Below are 25,134 nucleotides of genomic sequence, written 5' to 3'. Positions count from 1 at the left end.
TGGTCAGACGAATCCACACGGGTTGCATGAGTGTGTGTGGCATGGGCAGCTTACACATCTGGAAAGATGAGCACCATCAATGCTGAAAGGTATATCCAAGTTCTAGAACAACATATGCTCCCATCCAGACGTCGTCTCTTTCAGGGAAGACCTTGTATTTTCCATCATGACAATGCCAGACCACATGCTGCATCAATTACAACATCATGGCTGCAAAGAAGGATCCGGGTCCTGAAATGGCCAGCCTGCAGTCCAGATCTTTCACCCATAGAAAACATTTTGTGCATCATAAAGAGGAAGATGTGACAAAGAAGACCTAAGACACTTGAGCAACTAGAAACCTGTATTAGACAAGAATGGGACAACATTCCTATTCCTAAACTTGAGCAGCTTGTCTCCTCAGTCCCCAGACGTTTACAGACTGTTATAAAAAGAAGAGGGGATGCCACACAGTGTTAAACATGGCCTTGTCCCAACTTTTTTGAGATGTGTTAATGCCACAGAATTTAAAATCATCTTATTTTTCCCTTATTTTAAACATTTGATATGTCATCTATATTGTATTATGAATAAGTGTCCCAACTTTTTTGGAATGGGGTTTGTAGATTATTAATGTTTATTTTTTATTTAAAAACACATGTAAAATGAAAATAGATTATTAATCTTATAAATTACTGTGATCATTTCTACGTACAGTCTTTGGTGTAACATGATACTTCAGAAAAAAATTTTATATGCTGACTTTAAATGCAGTTACGGAAATCTGAGATGTATTCACCAAATTATTGAAGGTTTTAATTATATATCACAGTTACACTACACTGTACACACTAACACTACACACATTTCTCTACATTAGACACATGGATTCAAAATCAATCTCAAAGTAATATAAAATTCAAAATTTTAATATTTTTAGTCTGTTTTGTTCAGGAAAAAAAATCTACCTGAATATATACTGGTTTTATTTATTTTATTTTTTTTATTTCAACATAAGCATAGTTTCTAACATTTAATGGAAACATTATCTTCCGTCAGTTTAGTACTTTCAGTTAATTCAGTAGCGAACAGTGGTGGTTACTGTATTATAATATGGTTGTAACAAGATGACGGAGAGAGGAGACTTGCAGATCCAACTTGCAAGCTTTAATAAAAGAAATGGTAATAAATAGGCAGAAGTCAAACGATGCTGAACAGGAGAACTGAAGACAGGGCAAAGGCAGTCCAATAAACAGGCGGGATCAGTCGAAGGCGTATGATATCAAGCAAGGCAAGTCGAGAGAGTGATCCAGGTACAGAGCAAAGGTCCTGACAGGAGCGAACAATAAAACAACAGGGCTAGGTAAGAGAGAGAATCCAGGAAACAAGGCTAAGGTCCGAACACAAAAGGACTAGGGTTAGATCAAGACAAGGCTAGGAAATTCATGTTGGCTCCGTAAGTTAGCTACTGGCAATGGCAATGATAAATGCAAAAACAATACTTTGCAACTGAAACAGGAACTGACGGTGTCTTAAGTAGTGTGTCTAATTGGTGTGCACATGATTAGTGAAGTGGTGTATGGTAAATGTAGTACAATGTGATGTGCAACAATAAGTGTAGTCAGAAAGTCAATATGATGAATTAGTGACTTCTGGTGGAGAACAGATCGAAGTCCATGGACCGGATTCATGACCATGGTAAATCAAATAATAAGAAAAAAAGATCTGGACACTGTCATTCTCCCTTTATTCAAGAAAGGTTGATTATTCTTTCTTTCTTTCTTTCTTTCTTTCTTTCTTTCTTTCTTTCTTCCTTTCTTTCTTTCTTAATTAATTAATTCTTTATTCTTTTTCTATTTTATCTGTTTTCTTTTTATTTATTATATTATTTAAAAGTCCTTGCTACGTGAACTTTGTTTAAGCTAACTGAGACTTGTTAGCACTTATATATCATTGCTCCTTTTGTTGTTTTTGATTGCTTCCACTGTTCGCATTTGTAAGTCACTTTGGATAAAAGCATCTGCTAAATGACTAAATGAAAACGTAAATGTAAAAGTTACAAGTGGCAATGTTTCGGTCGAAGACCTTCATCAGGCAAACACACATACAGTAAATGCAAAGGCAACAGCTCAGTAAGTGCTCAGATTCAAGTTCCAATTGATTACACCTGTTAGCAAAGTCAGTCATGTGAACAGCTATAGTATATCACATTTAAAACAAGACGACCACATTGAAGCAAATATGTAAATACAAACACAGTTCCAAATAGCCCCAGACCATAATATGGCATAATATGGTATACACAGCTATCACAATCAAAATTACACTTACATTAGCGAAACAAGCTGACAAAAGCCATAAAGTAAGAAGTGACCAAAGCAAATTTTAAAAAGCATTGTATGCTGAAAAAAAAATGTTTGAGTGTTTTCACAAAAATACTGTGGTTTTTTTAAATGGAGATAATTTAAAATGCATGTTACTGAATCAAACCTGCCTTCAACGTTTGGCCATAAATTTTCATCAACATCACAATGAATATCCTTACCTTACCTATCCTTAGCACTGTGGGTAAAAAACCTTGTTGCATGACAAATCCAGGCTTAACATTGCTTCTAAATTGTCACTGCAAGCCTTACACCTCCATGCAGAGTAGTATTACTCTATTTGATTGAGGAAAGAGGAATATGGTATAAAATTGAGACTCTTGAACTGTGGATGAGCCTGAAACCATTTTCGAAATAGCTCTGCATGGTGGAAACTGATATTGTTACAGTAGGTGGCCAACCAAATAATTGACAACTTCAGTAATTATAAAGGGAGCCTCCTTTACTTCCTTTCATATAATTTAATAAAAAATAAATAAAAAATAAATTGCAGCAACATTTAAATGCAGATGTGTATCATATTATATTAAAGGGACACTAAGTAGGAATTACTCCCATCTAGTGGTGAAATTGTATTTTGCATTCAAACTAATTTTGCTCTCCAGCGCCTCGCTTTTTCAAATGCGCGTTGCATGTACGGTAGGCGATATGTACCAAAAAGCTTTGACGGGATGTCTTCTAATAGCACTTCGTCGAGTTTTCCTTCAGGTGAACAGGTGTGTTATTTCAAACAAACTGCAACATGACAACAAACAAACGAATGTTACAGTATGAATTACTGACTGTGGAAAACATGAAATATTGTAATTAGTAGTTATGTCTTCTTTATTCGTTATATTTTCTGAATAATGTGCATTGTTAGATATAAAAAAATATTGTAATATAGACTGTAACACTGACTTACCTGTCGAGAAGAAAACTGGCCACTTCAGCGTCTCTTTTGAAATCTTTATAGCATTAGCTCTTTCCACCTAGAAAAAGCTTCCCCGACATTAACTCTTGTTTTCTGTAATCTACGGTCACGTTTCCTTTTACGTTCTATTTTTGACTGTTTTGGCGACAATGTATACTTCTCCTGTGGTGCGGCATATGTATGGTCCATAATAAGAATGCAATCCAGACTTTTAAACTTGCCGGTGCAGTTTCAAGCGCCTCTCACTGCTCTGCACCTGCGTTTCTGGCTCTGACCATAAACGCGTTGTGGAAACGCGTTGGCTTAGTACTTTTTGTCCCTCTCTGCTATTATAGTTTTGCAAGATGGCGGAACTACATGGAAGCCTCCGTCGACCTACCCGTCCCATGTATATAAAGATAATAAATTCTTCATTTACGAGGATTAGTTTAAACATTGGCATAGGTATTTGTACACCATTGAGGGCATATTTATGAATAAAAATATTGATTTTAGATAATAAAATACCTAAAAAGTTACTTATTGTCCCTTTAAGGCTCATTATGGATGATAGATGTAAATTTAATATAAACCTGCGATTAGTTGAATAAGGTCAAATGAACGACTAGTAACTAGAAAAATCTTACGTGGAGACAGACCTATTAAATACCCTCTAAACATCCCTGTTAAAGATTTTAAAGCATTTTATACACTTTGCATAAATTCTGCTTTCAGATTGGTCCGTAATGGAGAGATGCATGATTTTTTCCTCTGAAACACAAAAAATGCTATTTTATGTTTTGAGAATGGCCAACCCTTCTCTGTAGATATCGTTGCTTCTGGTTTGTTCATTGTAAATCACATAAAGTCTACAAAATATATTGTCTCCAAAAACCTCTGGTGTTTTTTTTTTTTTTTTTTTTTTCACGTCTGTAATCCATGTGTATTTCCCAAATCTAAAATAGCCTATAAAACATGTTCATAGATGGATACTTTACTGATGTCTGGACTCTATTTGGGATTTAGAAAAACATAAAGAGATGGTTCAATATATGGGTAATGAATAGGGTATATTCTGTGAGAATATTGTATGGATTTTTTTTAGTTAAGGCAACTTCCTCTGAAATTAAGTTCTAATAACTAATACACTATTTTGCGCTACAGTAGTCAACATTTGAAGTGGATCAAAACCAACTTATAAAAAGTTGTCCTAAAACCAATATGACAATGCAATTGCTCTACTTTGCCTAAAACCTGCTCGGCAAGTTTGAAACCCTCATAAGTCACCGTCCATATGAAAGACCAAGAGATTCACGTTTATTTCAAGCCCCACAATCTTTACAGAACTACCCCCAAAAAATCCCAACCCCCTTCAGCTGGACTGAATTCGGTCTGTGTTTTGGCCACGAGGAACTCACAGCAGCCATATTCTTTCCATTCATTATTTTCTCGCAGCACATATTATTGTTTTCATCAGACCATAATAATAACAAATTATCAGTTGATAATTAATCATTATTTTTGTGAAAATCGTTGTTTGTGGTTGTAGGCGTTTGCGGAAGGCTTTAAGACCAAGCAGAATCCTCCGTCAGCTGCTTCCGCTTAACAGCGAGCGTGACTCGCGGTAACTGACCCAGATTCACTGTCCGCGGTTTTACTTTACAAAATCAGTTTGAGGCGAATACAAATTATTGATCATGACCCCAACATTTAGCAAGGAAGGAAAACATTCATCCTACCTGAAGGAAGACGTATTTCATTGTAAATTAATGCTGTTAAATAGAGAGAGAGAGAGAGAGAGAAACCTAATGTGGGCTATTCTTAAACTTGGACCTCATTAGGCTATATTGAAGTACAAATCCAAACACCAGAAGCAACCTACATTCTCTAAGTGTTCTTTCATTGAAAAGTATGCATTTTATTTATTCACAGGCAATATGGTTTAAATAATATTTTTGTTCAAAACTGTAAGTGCCACTGTTTTAAAAAATTCTTTATTGACTGACGTTTCATAGACCTTGTTATGCTTTAAAATCCCATGCCATTTGTAATGTCACAGTCTTTTCACCTCCTAAATTACTACCGCAGTTCTATAATGGTAAAATTTACAATTATTTGTTTTTATTTATAAATTTTTTTAGAATAATTGTAGCCTACATAAATGTTTTTTCAACTCTAATGATGATGTAATTATCTTTTGACTCCCCTGACAGTGGCACCTTCCTAAAAAAAAATTAAATAAAATAAAATTAATAAAATTAATAAAATTAAAAAAATAGTTTGTAGGAGATATGTGAACGAATAATAGATTAAAAAAAAGAAAAAGAAAAAAGTGTGTGCTTGGTTTGCAAAATGGAAATGAATACATCTCGTAAAACATGATAGGATGAAAAAGTCATAAAACTAACAATATAATTAGATTTTTTTAAATGAACAATTCCTGTATAAAATTGGACAGCAACCTTTATATCAAACATTTTGAGATCTTCCACAGCTGAGCAACGCGGGAGGCAGGTTCTGCTCCAGAGCACGCAAAGTGAATGTGATGCACAAAGTCATTATAACAACATACACAAAACTTGTAAATAGTTAACAACATAGCCTAGATTAGGCCCAGACTCTGTTCCTAAGTATACATTGTAATTTTTTTGTACCCACAGTAACAGATTTTAACCTATTTATTACCCATTTTCGTTTGCTTCATGGTTTTGTTGTTGTTGTTGTTGTTTAAACATGCTAAAAAATAAATTACATTTGTGAAAGGGAAAAAAATATAAGTCATGTATTTAAGTTGCATTTTATTACATTCAGAAATAATACCGCAGGCCTAATAATGTTATAGGCTAATGTACCAACAGGATATTTTTAGTTCCCTTCACTTTACAACAAATCCTTTAAATGTAACAAATTTATCAGAACAGAACAAGAAATAAAAATATATAATTATAATGGATAAATATTATTGCAGTATATAATAATATAGGCTTAGCTATAAACAATTTGTTTCATATTCACATGGGCGTAGCAAGCTTTTCAAAAGTGTGGGGGATGGATGTGGTTTGTTTATAAACAATAAAAATTATGAACACATTGACAGAGGGGTAAAAAATGCAGGGCTTAAAGTTATCTGGCACTGTGCGGGATTTCCGGGTTGCAGCGTTTGGCTGGGAAAAAAATTATCCTACATTAAAAGAAAAAAAAAAGAAGAAAAAAAATCAGAAAAGGGGAGAAAAAAACGCAAAATCAGAAAAGGGGAGAAAAAAACGCCCACAAAAAGCTTTTTCTCTGGTGGTATAAATAATGTAACAATTTACTGTTTTTAAACATTAAAATAATATACACTTTTATTTCATAGTTTTTCAACAGGTATGCAAACAATATCCCAATAATAGCAATTAGCATTAGTCTAAAAAACTAAATATAATACCGAAAACACTCGACATGTCAACAAAACGATTAACAGAACATCTTCCCAAACACATATCAAGCTTCTTTAAAAACCTCTAAAGCATAAACACTCATTCAAAGTACCTGGAAAAGGGAGATGTAAATAACCATAAGTTCCCACCTCCTCAGCACGAGCTGACCGATAACACCCCAAGAGAGGCGGGACTTAAGGCAGAACAGCTAATCATCAGCCGATCACACTCAAAGCCGGTGTCAAGTTTGAGAGGGAGGGGGGAGGAGGCAGCCGCGGCGAGCGCAGACAGACACAGAGCGGTCAGAGAAATGGAGGAACGACTGTAAGTAAGGCGTTGTGCAAAACTGCTGAAAAATTGCCGAAAATGTGCGGGTGTCGAACCCTCTCACCGGGAAAAGTGTGGGTGTTAAAACCCCCACATCCCGACGCCCCTGCATATTCATATGGTCATATTCATATGGTCATTCATTCATTATGCACCCTCATCACATCATATACTTCAAAAACAAACACAACACATAAAACAAGTCTATAAATAGAACAATAAAGAATAAAAAAAGAAATAAGAATACTACAAAAATGAAAATTACAATCAAACATTTAATGTTAAACATTTCTAATATTATCAAGTAACTAAAACTTTTAAGGATGTTACAATGTTATATTATAATGTTATTGTTGTATTACTTAGTCCGTTCATCTCTGTTTACAAACCAACATTTTACAATTACATTCAGTTCGCAATCCATCCCTTTGCTCCACCTGATGGTAGTTTCGGGAATGATTTTAACAAGCAAATGACTTGCAGTTAACACCGCGGCCCTCTGGCGGTTGTATTACCCATTCCGGTTGTCCATCTACTATAAATTGTAACTATGGCAGACTGGTTTTCTTGGTTGAATGTTTGATGATGGAGCTGACAGCTTAGCTTTGTAGGTTATTTTGAATTAATTTGGCAGCTTCTGCCATGCTTCTGTTAACCACATGATCAAGGATGGCAAAGTCCTTACTAACGAACTGATGAGTTGAATTAGAAGTGTTTTGTTAAGGAGACATAAAAAATGTGCACAGTTGGATATTCTCCGGGAGAACCACTGCAATAGTTTACATCTTGCTGCACAATAAATAGACAAGAGGGATCTAGATTTGGATCTGTATGAGAGAGCATAAATATTACAGGTAGATCTAAGAGTAAGAGTAATGCCCATAACATTGATTATTAGTCTGATAAACAATTAGTACAATAATTTAATACATTTTATACAGATTTGATGTGGAGGATTTTTACCAGTGAAATTAATGGATTGAGACCATTCATAATAAGTGTAATAACTTTTTTTTGAATCTGCTGGATGTTATACAAGGTTTTAAAGAGAGCAAGGTGATGAAATCTTCTTGTCCAGATAAGACTGGAGGACATCTACTGAATATGTACAGATCATCTGGATCCTGTTTCCTATAATATTTTCCAAAGTCGCTTAATCTTCAAAAAATACCTCATTTGTGCAAAGAGGCCATAGTAATGCCTGTAGGAAAGATAAAATATCCAAAACTTCAAATGATTTCAGACCCGTTTGCTCTAACATCCTTGGTGATGAAATGTTGGTCAGGTATGAAGTTTTATTGGCAACTGTTTTTAGATGCCTTGCAGAAATGACAAGCTAGATGATGAGTTGAGGATGCCTTAACTGCCTTAAAAATGATTATGAAACACAAAGGGAGGTAAACCACTAAAAACATAAAAGACTGTTCTTTGTAGACTTCTCTTCTGCTTTTAAAACTATGCAGCCACATGTTTTAGTAAGGAAATTCATTCAGATTTTTAATTGGAGTTCAAGATTGTAGTTTTTAATTTTTAGGTAAAAAAAACCCAAATGGTACACAGATTAATTAGCCTTAGGCTGAAGGAAATGTAAATTCGTGTCTGTACAGTAGAGGGCGCAGCTCAAACCTTTCAGTTGCGATGCCAGCCAATAAATTGGAAAAAACTGGCGTTACTTATTTGGAAAAGTAACTCACAGATATTTCTTGCAAATTAAAGAATAATGCATTACTTTAGTTACTAGACGAAAAAAAAGCCAGTTGATTAGTAACTCTTGTGTGGGCCACTTTTGTACTTTAGTGTATGCTTTAGCCCCAACAATGTACAAGACTGTAATTGTTGGTTTGTTGATGAAATATGTCATGGTGAATGATTTTATTAGATGCTGTGACAATGATTTTTGTTGATGTGAAAAAAAAAAGACTAAAGACATGACAATTAACTGAAGATCCAACCTTTCTGTTCCACAACCAACTTACAAAAAAGGTCAAATGGTGGAAAGGGTTTGCAGCTACAAATATCTTGGAATTACTGTTGACAAGATGCGTTTTGATGTGCATGCTGAGGCAGTATGAAATGCCAGCAGCGATTTCACTTTCTACAGAGGTTCTCTACATTGGAATATTAGCAGAACTCTAATGCCCACGTATTATATCTCTTACACTGAATATGATATATATATATATATTTTTTTTTTATTGAATAGTGTTTTGTTAATTAGTGTGGCAAGATCATACTTGTTAAACATATTAGATTATCAATTATCTTTGAATGGCCTGTTTTGCAGAGAGCAAGAGCTATTCTTGGTGATGCAAATAACCCACTGTTTACATTTTTTTGTAGTGCTTCCTTCTGCCTAGACTAAAAAGCAGTCAGTATAAGTAGATTTGGCTTATTTGTTTTGACTTGCTCCAGACTATCTGACTATATTTAAACATTTTGTTAGAGGCATATAGTAAGGAAATCAGGCCTTTTTTATTAGCTGTTTGTGGACTGAAGTGCTAGAGGAAAGTGTTATCATGTCCAGAAAATCAGGACGCTGCTTTTGCATGCAGGACCGCCTGCTGGATTTCATCTGACTCTACACAGAGAGGGGGGATTTTTTGCACAAAAACAAAACAAAAACATCAGAAATATTGTTAAATTCAACTCTGAGAGAACTTTTTGCACAGCATGTAAATTGTTTTGCAAGATCAAGTTTTATGCAACAGATCTAGTTTATTGAAAAACACAAATTACAATTTGATGTAATTTGGTCATATTTAATTGATTACACAAACATTTTTATTACTTTCATGGAATCACTCATCCATTAACTGCTTGGCCACTAAATATAGCATATATACATGCTTGTACATGTACATATATATATATATATATATATATATATATATATATATATATATATATATATATATATATTAGGGGTGTAACGATACGCGTATTCGTATTGAACTGTTCGGTACGACGCTTTCGGTTCGGTAAGCGGTACGCATTATGTATACCGAACGGTTCGTTGGAGTAATTAATTATATTTGAAAAAAAAAAAAAAAAAGAGAGAGATAGAAATATAATGATATGCGTTCAACAAGGTAGCCCAATAACCCAAACAACGTAACAGGCAACGCCCCTGACACTCCCGAAGAAGAAAAAAACACCATCTTATATGTTTATGTTAGGCTACTCAGCAGGCGCTCGCTCACTCAGTACACGCTGAAGGCTCGTTGCAAAATAGCCAATGCGTTTAACAGACTAGAAATGAGAAGATCCCCCAATAACCAACAGGTCTGGTGTTTGGGTGCACTTTGGATTCCCTTTAAGCTATAATGGTGATGGCAAGAGAGTGGTGGATAAAAAAACAACGGTATGTCGCATCTGCAACATGACAGGGTACACCAGCGGGAATACAAAAAAAAAAAAAAAAACACCAGCGGGAATATCTGGGATATATGCGTCAGTACTATCTGGGAAAAGACGAAAAAAAGGAGAAACATGCACGCAGCAAACTATCCCTGCAGCATTTAGACACTATAGCTTACAGGGAATCCAACCCAAACACCAGACCTGTTGGTTATTTTAGGATCTTATATTTCTGGTCTGTTAAATGCATTAGACATTTTGCAACGAGCCTTCAGCGCGTGCTGAGTGAGCGAGCGCCTTAGGGGCCGTTCACATATCGCTCCTAAAAACGCGTGGAAAACGCTAAGCGCGTCTTTCTCCTCCTTTCCAAAGCGCTCGGGCAGAAGCGCTCATGAGGCGTCTGTCTTTGCTAAGCAACAATGACGTGCTCTCTCCATGAGACGCGGAAATTTCAGCGAAGGATAAATGGATTTGCAGCTCTAAAAATCGCTTGCAGTAGCTCTGCTACTAAATTTATTTCAAAATTGCAATCCATATACAACTATGATCAGCTGTTCCTTCATCTTGGCTGAGCTCTCAACCTTGTTACGGGAAAGGATGAAGCTGATTGGTTGGTTCTTGTCACATGACCCGCGGTGCGCTTGCGGCATTCTGAAAAGTTGAGATGTTTTTACATTTTGCTGTATCTAAAACGTATCGAACCGAACCGAACCGTGAATTTTGTGAACCGTTACAACCCTAATATATATATATATATAGCTATATATATATATATATATATATATATATATATATATATATATATATATATATATATATATATATATATACAGGTGCATCTCAATAAATTAGAATGTCGTGGTAAAGATCATTTATTTCAGTAATTCAACTCAAATTGTGAAACTTGTGTATTAAATAAATTCAATGCACACAGATGAAAGTAGTTTAAGTCTTTGGTTCTTTTAATTGTGATGATTTTGGCTCACATTGAACAAAAACCCACCAATTCTCAAAAAATCGAATATGCTGACATACCAATCAGCTAATCAACTCAAACCACTGCAAAAGTTTCCTGAGAATTCAACATGGTCTCTCAGTTTGGTTCACTAGGCTACACAATCATGGGGAAGACTGCTGATCTGACAGTTGTCCAGAAGATTATCATTGACACTCTTCACAAGGAGGGTAAGACACAAACATTCACTACCAAAAAAGCTGGCTGTTCACAGAGTGCTGTATCCGAGTATGTTAACAGAAAGTTGAGTGGAAGGAAAAAGTGTGGAAGAAAAAGTTGCACAACCAAGAGATACGCAGCCTTATGAGGATTGATTCAAGATTCAAGATTTTATTTGTCACATACAAGTTGAACATACAACAAGCAGTGAAAAGTAGGTCTGGCATACTCTTTTTAGACTATGAAAAAAGAGAATATTACATACAAATGAAGAAATCCGAAAAAAAGAGAAAAAAAGAAGAATTAAATACAAATAATGAAATCTGCACAATATATTAAACTACTACACAGATAATGTGTAGCGATGGTTCAACTGCTATACAGATGATGTGCAGAGATGTAAACAATGTGCAGATGAGTTGCATAGTTGGGTTGTCATGAAAAAGTGCAGTGTGCAAAGAGTTATTGGGTAACCCTACACTACCAGAGTCTCTAAAGTGTAGTGTGTTTAATGTCCATTGTTTAGGAGTCTGATAGCATTAGCGAAGAAATTCCTGAGCCTCTCCATTAGTCAAGAAAAATCGATTTAAGAATTTGAGTGAACTTCACAAGGAATGGACTGAGGTTGGGGTCAGTGCATCAAGAGCACCACACACAGACGTGTCAAGGAATTTGCTGAACCACAGACAACATCAGAGGTGTCTTACCTGGGCTAAGGAGAAGAAGAACTGGACTGTTGACCAGTGGTCCAAAGTCCTCTTTTCAGAGGAGAGCAAGTTTCGTATTTCATTTGGAAACCAAGCTCTGGAGGAAGGCTGGAGAAGCTCATAGCACAAGCAGCTTGAAGTCCAGTGTTAAGTTTCCACAGTCTGTGATGATTTGGGGTGCAATATCATCTGCTGGTGTTGGTCCATTGTGTTTTTTGAGAACCAAAGCCACTGCACCCATTTACTAAGAAATCTTGGAGCACTACATGCTTCCTTCTGCTGACCAGCTTTTGAAGATGCTGATTTCATTTTCCAGCAGGATTTGGCACCTGCCCACACTGCTAAAAGCACCAAAAGTTGGTTAAATGACCATGGTGTTGGTGTGCTTGACTGGCCAGCAAACTCACCAGACCTGAACCCCAGAGAGAATCTGTGGAGTATTGTCAAGAGGAAGAGGAGAAACAAGAGACCAAACAATGCAGATGAGCTGAAGACCACTGTCAAAGAAACCTGGGCTCCCAGACCACTTCAGCAGTGCCACAAACTGATCACCTCCATGCCTCGCTGAACTGAGGCAGTAATTAAAGCAAAAGGAGCCCCTACCAAGTACTGAGTACATGTAAAGTAAATGAAGATAATTTCCAGAAGGCCAACAATTCACTAAAAAAATGTTTATATTGGTCTTATGAAGTATTCTAATTTGTTGAGATAGTAAATTGGTGGGTTTATGTTAAATGTGAGCCAAAATTATCATATAATGTCAGCATTCTAAGTACGGAATTTAAATTGCCAATAGGTGGTGACAATGTCACCATCTTTATGAGTCAATGTACCATTCATTTAACCGATTCATTCAATCTAGACTATTCATTCAGGAGCGAGGCAAGTGACAGCATCCCCATATTTCCACTAATGCTTTTTATTCCATGCTAAAAACATTTATGGCTAGACTAAATCATTTAGGGCTCAAAACGTAAGCCATTTTTAAGTATCCAAATAACTGTTTTACTAAGAAAACCTTAGTGAGCATAAGAAACCACCTCAGATGGTTCAATGGGAATGGTTTGTCCAATTCAGTGAAAAGAAAGAACTGATGCAAAAGAATGATTAATTCACAAATTATAGAGACACACATAATAACTGCTGAATAATTTGCAGAGTAAAACGTATGCACATATGGTACACACAGCATACAGCTGTACAGCTGCAGGTACCACTGTTGCATGTTTTTGGTCCAGAGAAGAATACTGCTTGATTGCAAATCAAACAAACGAGCAGCAGTTTCGCTCTGGCTCCGAGATGGGATGCAGTTTTTGAAAATATAATATTCACTTAGAGGATCCACTAAACACTTTCATTCAGATAGGTTATTTTTTATATTTTAAAAAGCATGCAACTCTCCACACAAAGTAAAATTATAAGTGGAATCAGAAGACCTTGCTGATAGGCATAGATATTACGTTAGAGAGAATGTGCTAACAATAGTGATAATTATTTTCTCAGTTTCTATACTAGCCCCACTGATAAAAAACAAAACCCCCCCAAAAAACACCCTATGCATATAAATCATTGTACCAATGTAAACTGGATATGATGAGTATCATTAAATGTGGTAAAGTTTGAGGCACGCAGCTATGAAACGTAATTTTCATGCTATTTTAATTTATATATATTGTTTTGTCATGCACAAATTAGCGGGTTCAAATTTGCCCAATTAATGTTACAAGAATGGATTCTTGATAACAGAGAATTATATGGGTAAATAATATTAATTTGTTAAAATCAATTAAAGGTAAAACAAGTAGCACATTTCAAAATAATTATTATTTTTAACTGTAACTCTTTGTGCTCTCTTGAACCGCAAATATAAATAAAGCTGAAAAGGAAGAAGTGGATGCAAGATCATAAAGCAGCTTTGAATTAGATTCCCGACTCTGTCACCATCTATTCGTTACAAAGCAGCGTTAGTGGCACGTTACTAATTGATTACATTTCTAAAAAAAATATATCATATTTATATAATTTCTCACTGTGGCTCTGCTGTGTTGCAGTTTGCTGTCAATAGTTAGAGTGGGTGAGAGTTTGCTATTCTGAAATGCAGCAAAAGTGTAGGCACACAGAGCATCCAACATCAGCGGCCCGTCACTGGATTAATGTCTATGTGGGAGTCCAGGCCCTTGTTATTAGATATTTATTTATTTCCTTCACTATGTGTGCTAAAATGTCACAGCAAGACTCTATTTTATTTTAGAATAGACAGTCTGTAGAAGTAAAAAAGTAGAGAATGAAAATATAAAAAACATTTCACTATAAATTATAAGATGTCTTTTATCTACAAAAAAAAACTAATAGTACAGGTGCATCTCAATAAATCAGAATGTCGTGGAAAAGTTCATTTATTTCAGTAATTCAACTCAAATTGTGAAACTCAAATGAAGTAGTTTAAGTCTTTGGTTCTTTTAATTGTGATTATTTTGGTTCACATTTAACAAAAAAATATAATTTAGCAAACCAACCACTTCCCATTGACCACTATCTTGAAACATACATGCCTTTTAGGCTTCTATGCTCTTAAATTAAGCATTTGATACAATACTTACTCTGTACATCCTTTTTTTTGTTATTGGAAAATATACATCTGGCAAATATGACTCTTGCCAAATATGCATTTGCTGTTATTACTATCTGCTGGTTGGGTTAAGGGTAGGACGTGTGAAGTGAAGTATCATCTGAAGTGTGTGTGTGTGTGTGTGTGTGTGTGTCAGATGGCCTCCTCCTCCATTTAACTCAGGACCTAGCTAATGAATTTGCCCTTAACAGTACAGTAGCAATTCAAGAGGATTGCTTCATTAAAAATGTAATTATGGAAAATGGTAGGGACTTGTCAGCGGACTGACTGAGATTTGTGAGATCTGAAAGATTTGTGAGATATTGAACAATGTGTCTCTAATGAGTCTCTAACTGTTTTTCGACACAAGACAGACACAAATGTAGTAAAACATTGTACTGATGTAAAAGACAGACAAAAGAGGTACTAACTCAACACAACTGCTAAATGAATGCATCATCTTATGGGGAGATAAAACTTTGTTTCTCTTCACAGACTAATAATGTGAAGAACCTTATTCCACATTTAAGAATTAAATGAAAGATGGCATTTAGCATGAAACTTTGAATATGAAGAACTGATCTTCTGGTGCAGCCAGTGATCTGGTACATGTAGATGAGGCCCTGAGGTGGGTCCAGAAGGATCTGGAACATGCTGATGAATGTACCTTGAAGTGAAGGTTTGCTCACTGGAGCTTGACTTTGTTGCAGATGTGCCTGTATGGTCTCCTCTTAGAGCCAGAGGCTTGAGAGTCTGGTCAATCTCCATATGACATTGATTCAGAGTCATGTCATGCTGTATGTGTTGTTGCTTCATAAGCTGAAAGCACAGAACATTTTTTGTCTGTTAATGTCTTTTCTCACTGGACAGAGATGAAGAGAGTTTGGTTAAAATGGTTACTTAATTTTTTTATCTATTGCACACTTCACCGGATACATTGGCAATGTACTGGATTCATATCTACAGAGTCCAAACATGATGGGAGAGTGCTGAACTGTCATGCACACATTCATTTATTTGTTAACAGCTGAATATGTGTACAAATATCTCTCTAAGTATGTAGTGGATTTGTTGTAGACGTATGTCCACTTTGTGAAAAAAAAAAAAGCCATTTCAAGACATGGAACATGCCAGCATCTTAAGGCACATAGCACATCCACCTTTCATTAAGCAGCTCAACCATTTCCAGTACATAATAAAAATAATTCGAAGAAGAAGAAGAAATCTTTCTCGAGCATCAAATCAGCATATCAGAAAGATTTCTCAAAGATCATGTGACAGTGAAGACTGGAATAACAGTGCTTTGCTATCATGGGAAATAAATACATTTAATTGCTTTTAAATAGAAAACAGTTCTTTTAAAATGCAGTAATATTTCACAATGTCAAAATATTGTTTTCTTACCAATCTCATTTTACAATAATGAATATTGTTTCAATCTTGCAGACCCCAAAATTTTTTACAGTGGTATAAACCAGGTTTTTATTAATAATATATTTTACTATAAATTAATTATTATTACTACTACTAGAGAGAGAAGGAGTATGCGTGTGTGTGTTTGTGTGTGTGTGTTTGTGTGTGAGTCTGTATGAGCAAATTTTTAAAAATTAGTTAATAATATACATTAAAAGAAAAGACGGAAACAATCAATGCTCTTGATTAAACGACTAATTATTAAAATTTTTGTTCTGATTTTTAAAATCAAAGGTAAAATAAAAAAATAGATATATTGTGATTAATAATATAGTAATTATTATTAAGAAAAGAACTGGAGGAAAATATTCAATGGTTCTTGGTTATTTTGCTTTGGAATCTTCAGAAAACTCAATTTTATTTAAATCGACAGCTGTAGATCAGTCATTTTGTGTCCAAATAACAACAAGTCATATATCATTTAAAGATATTTAAATGGAGAATGTGAAAATTAAAATAATTAATTTTTTAAATTTTGCTCATACAGACACATTTTGCCAGCACAGGTCACATATTCTGTTACATTATGTCTGAATGCTAGAAACTACAAGTTGTTGTAATGGGAAGTGAAACGGAAAGTGTTGCTATACTTAGAGTTTGCACTCTCTACAATGGACATGGACATATTACACCAAACGCACATAATACCCAAATGAATCAGTGATTTTGTCTACACTTGATGCGCCAAATTGGCAACAGCAAGCGTATGCCTCTTTCTATTTCTGACAACTGGAGAAATACGGATAACTGTGTCATGTCTCTAAATCCTTTTATGTATCCCTATCTCTGTAACGTGCCAATCTTGTGGGAGGTCTGGTCCATTGTGTAAAGCTCTAATTATTAGTTATTAGGTAAAGTCTAAAAACAGAAAGGTTGCTGGTTTGAGTCATACATGGGATGATGCATGACCCATTGCTTTTATGCAATCAGTGTGATTTCCCTTGGGTGCAAGGTATCATAATTCCACTTGCAGTTCTATTTACATCTGAAAGAACTGTATAGATGTCATTGGGAAAGACACTGTGCAAGAGAATTGGGGACCGTTATTGGTCTTATGCCACCTTTTAAGTAGCTCTCTTTCAGTTTAAAGATGTCTGAAGTCTATCTCCTCTTCTGCTGTCATGAATATTTTAAGGTCTTCATGTGGAAAATAGTTTTGTTTCCCCCGAGAACATTATTTCCCAGCAATCTTTGATTGTTCACTGCAGTCAGTGCTCAGAACTGGAGACTGACACCTTAGTAACAACATGTGCCAACAACATGGATGGAGCTTTGTTCCAGGGAGCCCTTTTGTTGTTGGTGGGGGTGGTGTATTTTTATTTTTTTTATTATTTTTTGCGAGAACATCTCTGTGGTACAAGACCCATTTGTTAAACCACCATACTCTGACACTTTACATGCTAAAAAGGCAGAATATATTACATTTTAGGAGATTTTGGACTTCTGTTTGTTGTCAATCACAATGGCTTATTAAATTGATTTTTTCGTATTTAAAATATTCACACATTTTATATATATATATATATATATATATATATATATATATATATATATATATATTATTTGCATCTACCAATGTTTTGTTAATTAAGTTGACTGTTTAACTGATGACTTTTTTTTTTTTTTTTACAGGGATTCTTTGTGTCGGTATTTTACTGCTTTCTTAATGGGGAGGTGAGTCAATGATGTGTTTCATTTCATGGTTGGACAGAACTGGAAGATGACTATCAATATACAAGCCCTTTCCACAGCCATATCACCCCTTCACCCTATCTGTTTTCTGCCACCCAAGTCTATTATTATGTGGGAGGATATTTACACTGACTCGCTGCACACAAACACCAAGAAGAACAGGGCAATCTGTCAGCACCCTGCAAACTGCTCTTTTAATAGGGCCATTTTTATTACTTATAGGATGCCTCTTCAGTCACCTATAACGATATCTTCTTAATATCAGTATCACTTGACACATCTGTCATTTTCTCCAGAGATTTCTCTCTTCTGTGTCAAAACAGAAATGGTAAAACTGATATTATTTGTGTGTGTGTGTGTTTATAGATATATGTTGGCTCACATATTGAATGTGTGCACACTATTAAAGTGCCCCATTATGGATTTTTGAAAATTATGTTTCAAAGCAGTGTAAGACAGCTCTAAGTGAATGAAAACATCCTGCAAAGTTTTAAATCTTAAAGTGCAACGTAAATGAAGTTATTGTCTCTCAAAAGAAAGAGTCGACTCTGAATTATTGAAACAAGTCATTTTTAAAATAAATCACTATGCTCACAGATGCTGCTTTATCAGGCATTAGAGGGGACTCCCAAAACCAAACTATGAACCTTTCATTACCCATAATAGGGGCACTTTAAAATTTTAGAAATTACAAAATATTTTAAATTAAGTAGAGTCACTGTTATTTATAGCTTACAGCATTATCAAGTTAGCTAAAACATTTAGTAATTAAACATGCAGGGGATTACATATGCATCAGTAGCTGATTCTGATGCTGTGGGAATGTGGTAGTCTGAAGCCTGTATAGAATAATGCCAGATATCATCAGCTGATAATGCTTTAGGTATGTGCCATCAGGGCATGTTTGTGTCATCACTCCTGATATTTCTTCACTGAGACAGATGTGTCATTTCATGTCATAACTAGGTTTTATGTTTTATGTAGTGTCTTTAAAACTCCTCTTTTGTGCAGAACTATACTTCCTTCCACCATGGATTCAAATCAAATTTTGACATTTTAGCAGCTGATCCCAAGCCTCCGTTATCAGTTTGAAAACAACATATTAGAGTGAGTAATGAAGAAACGCTGAGTTGCTTAATTAGTTTTCGTATCACTGTATTAAAAGCTCACTGTATTATGTAGAGTAAAGTATTATGAGAGAGAGAGATGGACTGCGAGATGCGACAGCGTTCATTCTTCAGCTCAATCACATATTTACAATAAAACATTATTTTGAATATCTGCTGAGGAAAGCGATATCTTTGTCATACTATTCCTTAATCTGTAAAGGATGATTTCCAATGAGAGTCCTACTCAGTGCATTTGTTTGTTGTAAAAAATTTTTTTTGTAAAAATAACTTCCTCGTTTATAACCCTGTTTCAATCTTTTTCAATATAAAGCTAGGCAATTCGATCAAAAGTACAAAGGTTGGCTTCTTCTAACCCTCTCTTTTCCCGTCTTGTTGTCAGATTGTTAGATGTCGCAGATGTGTATTGACCCGTGTCTCTTTCACTCCTGTCCTGTCCTGCCTTGTCGGGGTGTGCTACGATAATACTCCCACTGCTGGAATTACTCTGTGCTTGTCATTATACATCCACAGACCCCTACCTGCTAAGAGCTGCAACAGTTTAACTGCTCGAAAAGACCTTCAAAATGTTTTATGATTTGTTTAAATCTGAAAAAAAATTATCAATCATCAAAGTTGATTATGAGAAAGAAGCTCATTTTTCCTTCAGTTCAATTCTTGTTAATAATTACTATATCGATAATCTCAATATAGCAATTTTTATTTTATCTTTACTATTTTATATATGAACAGATGCAAAAAAAAAACAGTAGAAAGAAACAAAAAAATTACATTTATCTCTTTACATTAGGGGTGTAACGATACGCGTATTCGTATTGAACCGTTCGGTACGAGGCTTTCGGTTCGGTACGCGGTACGCATTATGTACCGAACGGTTCGTTGGACTAATTAATTAAATTTGGAAAATAAAAAAGGTGTGTGAAATATAATGTTATGCGTTCAACAAGGTAGCCCAATAACCCAAACGACGTAACAGGCAATGCCCCTGACACCCCCGAAGAAAAAAAAACACCAACTTATATGTTTATGTTAGGATACTCAGTCAGGCGCTCGCTCACTCAGTACGCGCTGAAGGCTCGGTACGGAGCCCCGCACGTCACCTGTAGGAGAGAAAAAACATCAATCCGTGGCGACGGTTTTGCAATCCGTCCCCTCAGTTTATAAACCGTGCTCATGAATTAATAAACTGTTCACTCGGTTTAACAAATCGTACCCAGGATTAACAAACCGTGCCCACGAATTCCCAGTCCGTGCGTTTAGATTGTGTAAACCGTACCCTCGGTTTTTGAATCCGTACCCACGAATTCATAATCCGTGCGCACGCTTTCGCAATCCGTTCCCTCGGATTTGAAAACTGACACGCATTTTACACTTAACAGTGAAACATGCATCTAACTCCGGCAGGTGGGGTGAGGTGGGTGGTGCTTAGTATAATAAAATCACAAAAATAAGTCTTCATGTTAAGAAAGAATTGTACACAAGCATTTCCAAAACTGTCCAAAGGTTATTTAAAAATAAAGCAATTCACAAATTATTTTATGACAAATATTTTTACTGTCTTGTACTCATTTATTTAGCCTACAAATTAAAATTATAAAAAATAACTTTATTTTTATTTGTATCATTATTATATATTATTAAACAGGTTATGCATAAGAATCTTTTATCCAAAATAACTTACAAAAGAGGAAAAAATTACTCCAGAGTCAGTCACAATGCCAGGTTTATTGCACAATAATAATCAAGTGCTATTATAGATTATCAGCAATTGAACAAGATTTTAATGCGCATCTTTCTTATTTAATCTTTGTATTCCACCTCGTACTACACTTGATAGAGAATCACTTAAGACACTTTGCTGTAAACCTATTCCACATAATAATATTCAATAAAACTGTATGTTAACACGTAGGAGTTTGCTGCATGAATCCGTGAGTACGGTTTACAAATCCGAGGGAACGGATTGCGAAAGCGTGCGCACGGATTATGAATTCGTGGGTACGGATTCAAAAACCGAGGGTACGGTTTACAAAATCTAAGTGCACGGATTGGAAATTCGTGGGCACGGTTTGTTAATCCGTGGGCACGATTTGTTAAATCGAGTGAACAGTTTATGAATTCGTGAGTACGGTTTATAAACTGAGGGGACGGATTGCAAAACCGTCGCCACGGATTGCTTTTTTTTCTCCTACAGGTGACGTCCCGGGCTCCGTATACGGACATCACCGCAGCGAATGGTGCATTTACGTTATAGCCGCGGATATGAGACCTTACTCTGTAGTGGAAAACGCAGGTTTTAAGAACATGCTTAATGTAATTGAGCCCCATTACAATATTCCTTCACGAGCCCATTTCAGACAGACCGTAATTCCTGCTTTGTTCCAAAAAACATAAGCCCAAATAGAGAACCAATTGAGTAAAAACACACTAAATATAAAGAGTTATAGAGTTCCATATAAAAAGAGTTACATCTTTGTATTTGTTCATAACCACTACAACAATATTACATTTAATTTTTAAAAAAAAATTTATAAGGAGCTATTTTTGTTTTATACAGTATGCTGCTAAGAAAACACCATAGAAGATGGGTAAAGAATAGCTCCATCATTGTTCAATGTAAAAAAAAACACATACTTTGTTAGTTTTAATAAATAAAACATTTTTAAAAAAATCAAGGAAATTTATCTGCCAATTTTTTCTTTTTGCTGTATCTAAAACGTACCGAACCGTACCGAACCGAACCGTGACATCAGTGTATTGAACCGAACCGAACCGTGAATTTTGTGAACCGTTACAGCCCTACTTTACATATAAACAAAATCATTAATGTATGCAAAACAAATAAACAATTGTAAAAATTATTTCAGTGTGTTGTTCATTACAAATAAATGTATTATTAAAACTACAAAAGCAGTTCAATGAAGTGCAGTGAGTGATTCCCTCTCTTCTTTTATTGTTCTTTTCTTAGAGGTACTCCTCTAAGAAAAGTACAAATAAAGATGATTTATTTTAATTCATACTATTTAATTAATACTATTTAGAGCATTGGAATCGCTAGATGAGGGCTTAATTATCTGTTTTATTTATTTAATTTTTTTGGCCAGTAATTGAAAATAGCCCATGCGCATATTTTGCTACACGGGTCACATGTGACGTTATTAAACCGTGGAGAAGTACCAAATTGGTTTTGCCCATTTAGCCCTTTTGAGACTTTTTGCTAAAGTTTAGGGAAAAATATAGCAACTTCTTGGACAAGCCTTATCTAAGTTCTCATCTTGCCCACTGATCCATATTCATCTTTAAATAGATCATTAAATTTGCCATTATGATGTCATCTAGTGACATTTAGCTAGTAGTTTTAGCTACTTTCAGTCGAATGCATTTGGCAACATTGTACCAAACTGTCACAGTTTTAATGACTTACAGAAAGCAATGCCTCAGAAAATCTGATCTGCCTGTATACAGGACAGTTGCACTATCACATATCTGATTTATATCGTATTTATTTACAATTATTCATGAGGCCTGAAACCGATCTCGAAATATCTGATTGCACGCAGGGTTTTTTTTTTTTTTTCTGTTTCGACGTTCATATTAACATATCTGATCTATGTCACATATATGCAAAAAATCGGAATTGGGTCACATTTAACTGACAGTGTATATGGAGCCCTAGAGCTGAATCAGTATTTGGGTTCCATGCCAGATAAACATTTGTTTATTCTTTAATTTGTGTATTTTTAGAATGTTATTCTGTAGTCTAATGACCTCTCTTCATATCGGATCTGCATTTGGGCTAATAATTGGATTTTTGTTATGACCTCAGGCAAGATGGAGAATATTCTTCTTCAAGATGTCTCTGTCAACAAACTCATCCTAAATATCTAGACCATTAACATCAAATCATGTCAATACCAACCGTCACTGTGTCATTCTCTGTTTGCCCATAAATAAGACAAAGTGATTAGATTGAAGTAAAACATCCTCTCTTATGACTGACCGATTAAATGAAGACAGGTTTATAATGAAAAGCCTATAATATGATCAAATCTTTTTTCTGAGTGCTTCTTTTTTTATAAGCATTTCATGTAAAACACATGCGCCAACATTAGCACACAGATGGATAATCAGTGGCACAGGGTACATTTTGAGGCAATCATTCCTCATATTTACACACCCTGTTAGGATCAATAAATGCTGTTAAGTGTGAGGTTTAACCTGCTCTGGTCCACAGATGTGCGTGGTTCTGGCAAACCATTCCTGCAACCGCTGTGCATACGAGGCGCACCAAATCACAGTGCTTTTTCATAGGTCTAGTCCATTCAGCTTCAGTCACTCTACACGATTGAGAGCATGACAGCTTACAGTTTATTCGGCATTTGTTGCTCATAGCTTAACAGAAATTAAAGCTATAAATGCTGTTTATTTGTAGGTCAGTATGAATCACAATGATGATGTTGTGTGAACAACATTCACAAACACATACATTGGTGTTCAGCAAGGTCACACTGTAACTGTTCTTTAAAAGTCTAATTTAAACATTAAAATAAACAAGCTTTTAGGATTTTGAAAAGTTTATGAAACATTTTATGAAAAAATGCTTCAGAAATATTTAAGATTCTACAATAACTGAATGATAATCAAATACAGATTTTTATTTGATCTTTTAAAAAATAATTAAAATATATTGTTCTATCCATTTTAATTTCTACTCTAACATTTGAATGAAGACTAAAGTATTGTAAGGCAAAATACTATTTTTGCAAATAGTCATTCAGGGTTAAAACAATGTTGCTATTCATCCTTTAAAACCACCATTAGAGGTGTAAATCTTATCTTGTCAGTGTCTGCGCTTGTTTGACCATTTGTTGTGGAGAACATAAGGAAAGTGTGTCCAGGTTAATTTATTTAGTATTTTGGTAGACGGGTATAAAAAAAACGTAGTTTACCGCTGGCAAAAGGATACGTTTTGCTTTTTATTTCTCCTCTTACTTGTTTCGCATCTGTTTCAGTTTTTATAACTATTTCTTACTATGTGTAAGTAAGCTGTTGTTTTTAGCATGTGTGTTTGGCAGTGTTATTTTTAGGATTACTGATAAACTACTGTCGTTTGATTTGTATGATTTGTATTTGTTAGTTATTAGAATTTTAGTTAAATTACTTCTGAATTTATTATGTCTGTATAGGTCTTTTATTAAGTTTTATGTTTTAGTTTTTGGTTTTGATTTATCTTAATACTTCAACAAACTAAATGGAAATGAAACTATATATACAGTGTGTGTGTGTGTGTGTGTGTGTGTGTGTGTGTATTAGGGGTGTAACGATACGCGTATTCGTATTGAACCGTTCGGTACGACGCTTTCGGTTCGGTACGCGGTACGCATTATGTATACCGAACGGTTCGTTGGAGTAATTAATTATATTTGGGAAAAAAAAAGAAAAAAAGAGAGAGATAGAAATATAATGATATGCGTTCAACAAGGTAGCCCAATAACCCAAACAACGTAACAGGCAACGCCCCTGACACTCCCGAAGAAGAAAAAAACACCATCTTATATGTTTATGTTAGGCTACTCAGCAGGCGCTCGCTCACTCAGTACGCGCTGAAGGCTCGTTGCAAAATAGCCAATGCGTTTAACAGACTAGAAATGAGAAGATCCCCCAATAACCAACAGGTCTGGTGTTTGGGTGCACTTTGGATTCCCTTTAAGCTATAATGGTGATGGCAAGAGAGTGGTGGATAAAAAAACAACGGTATGTCGCATCTGCAACATGACAGGGTACACCAGCGGGAATACAAAAAAAAAAAAAAAAAAAAAAAAAAAAACACCAGCGGGAATATCTGGGATATATGCGTCAGTACTATCTGGGAAAAGACGAAAAAAAGGAGAAACATGCACGCAGCAAACTATCCCTGCAGCATTTAGACACTATAGCTTACAGGGAATCCAACCCAAACACCAGACCTGTTGGTTATTTTAGGATCTTATATTTC

General features: G+C 35.3%; 1 protein-coding gene across 1 annotated transcript in view; it reads left to right on the top strand.

The window, feature by feature from the left end:
* LOC127951071 (corticotropin-releasing factor receptor 2) overlaps positions 1-25,134 on the top strand; it is a 125,377-nt gene that overhangs the window by 88,990 nt on the left and 11,253 nt on the right. Inside the window, exon 11 of the mRNA XM_052548704.1 lies at positions 17,953-17,994. Within this exon, the coding sequence (XP_052404664.1) occupies positions 17,953-17,994 (42 nt within the window). The remainder of the gene's footprint in view (positions 1-17,952; positions 17,995-25,134) is intronic.

Source organism: Carassius gibelio, chromosome B2, assembly GCF_023724105.1.
Source record: "Carassius gibelio isolate Cgi1373 ecotype wild population from Czech Republic chromosome B2, carGib1.2-hapl.c, whole genome shotgun sequence".
NCBI classification, from domain to species: domain Eukaryota; kingdom Metazoa; phylum Chordata; class Actinopteri; order Cypriniformes; family Cyprinidae; genus Carassius; species Carassius gibelio.
This window is presented reverse-complemented; position numbering and strand designations above follow the sequence as displayed.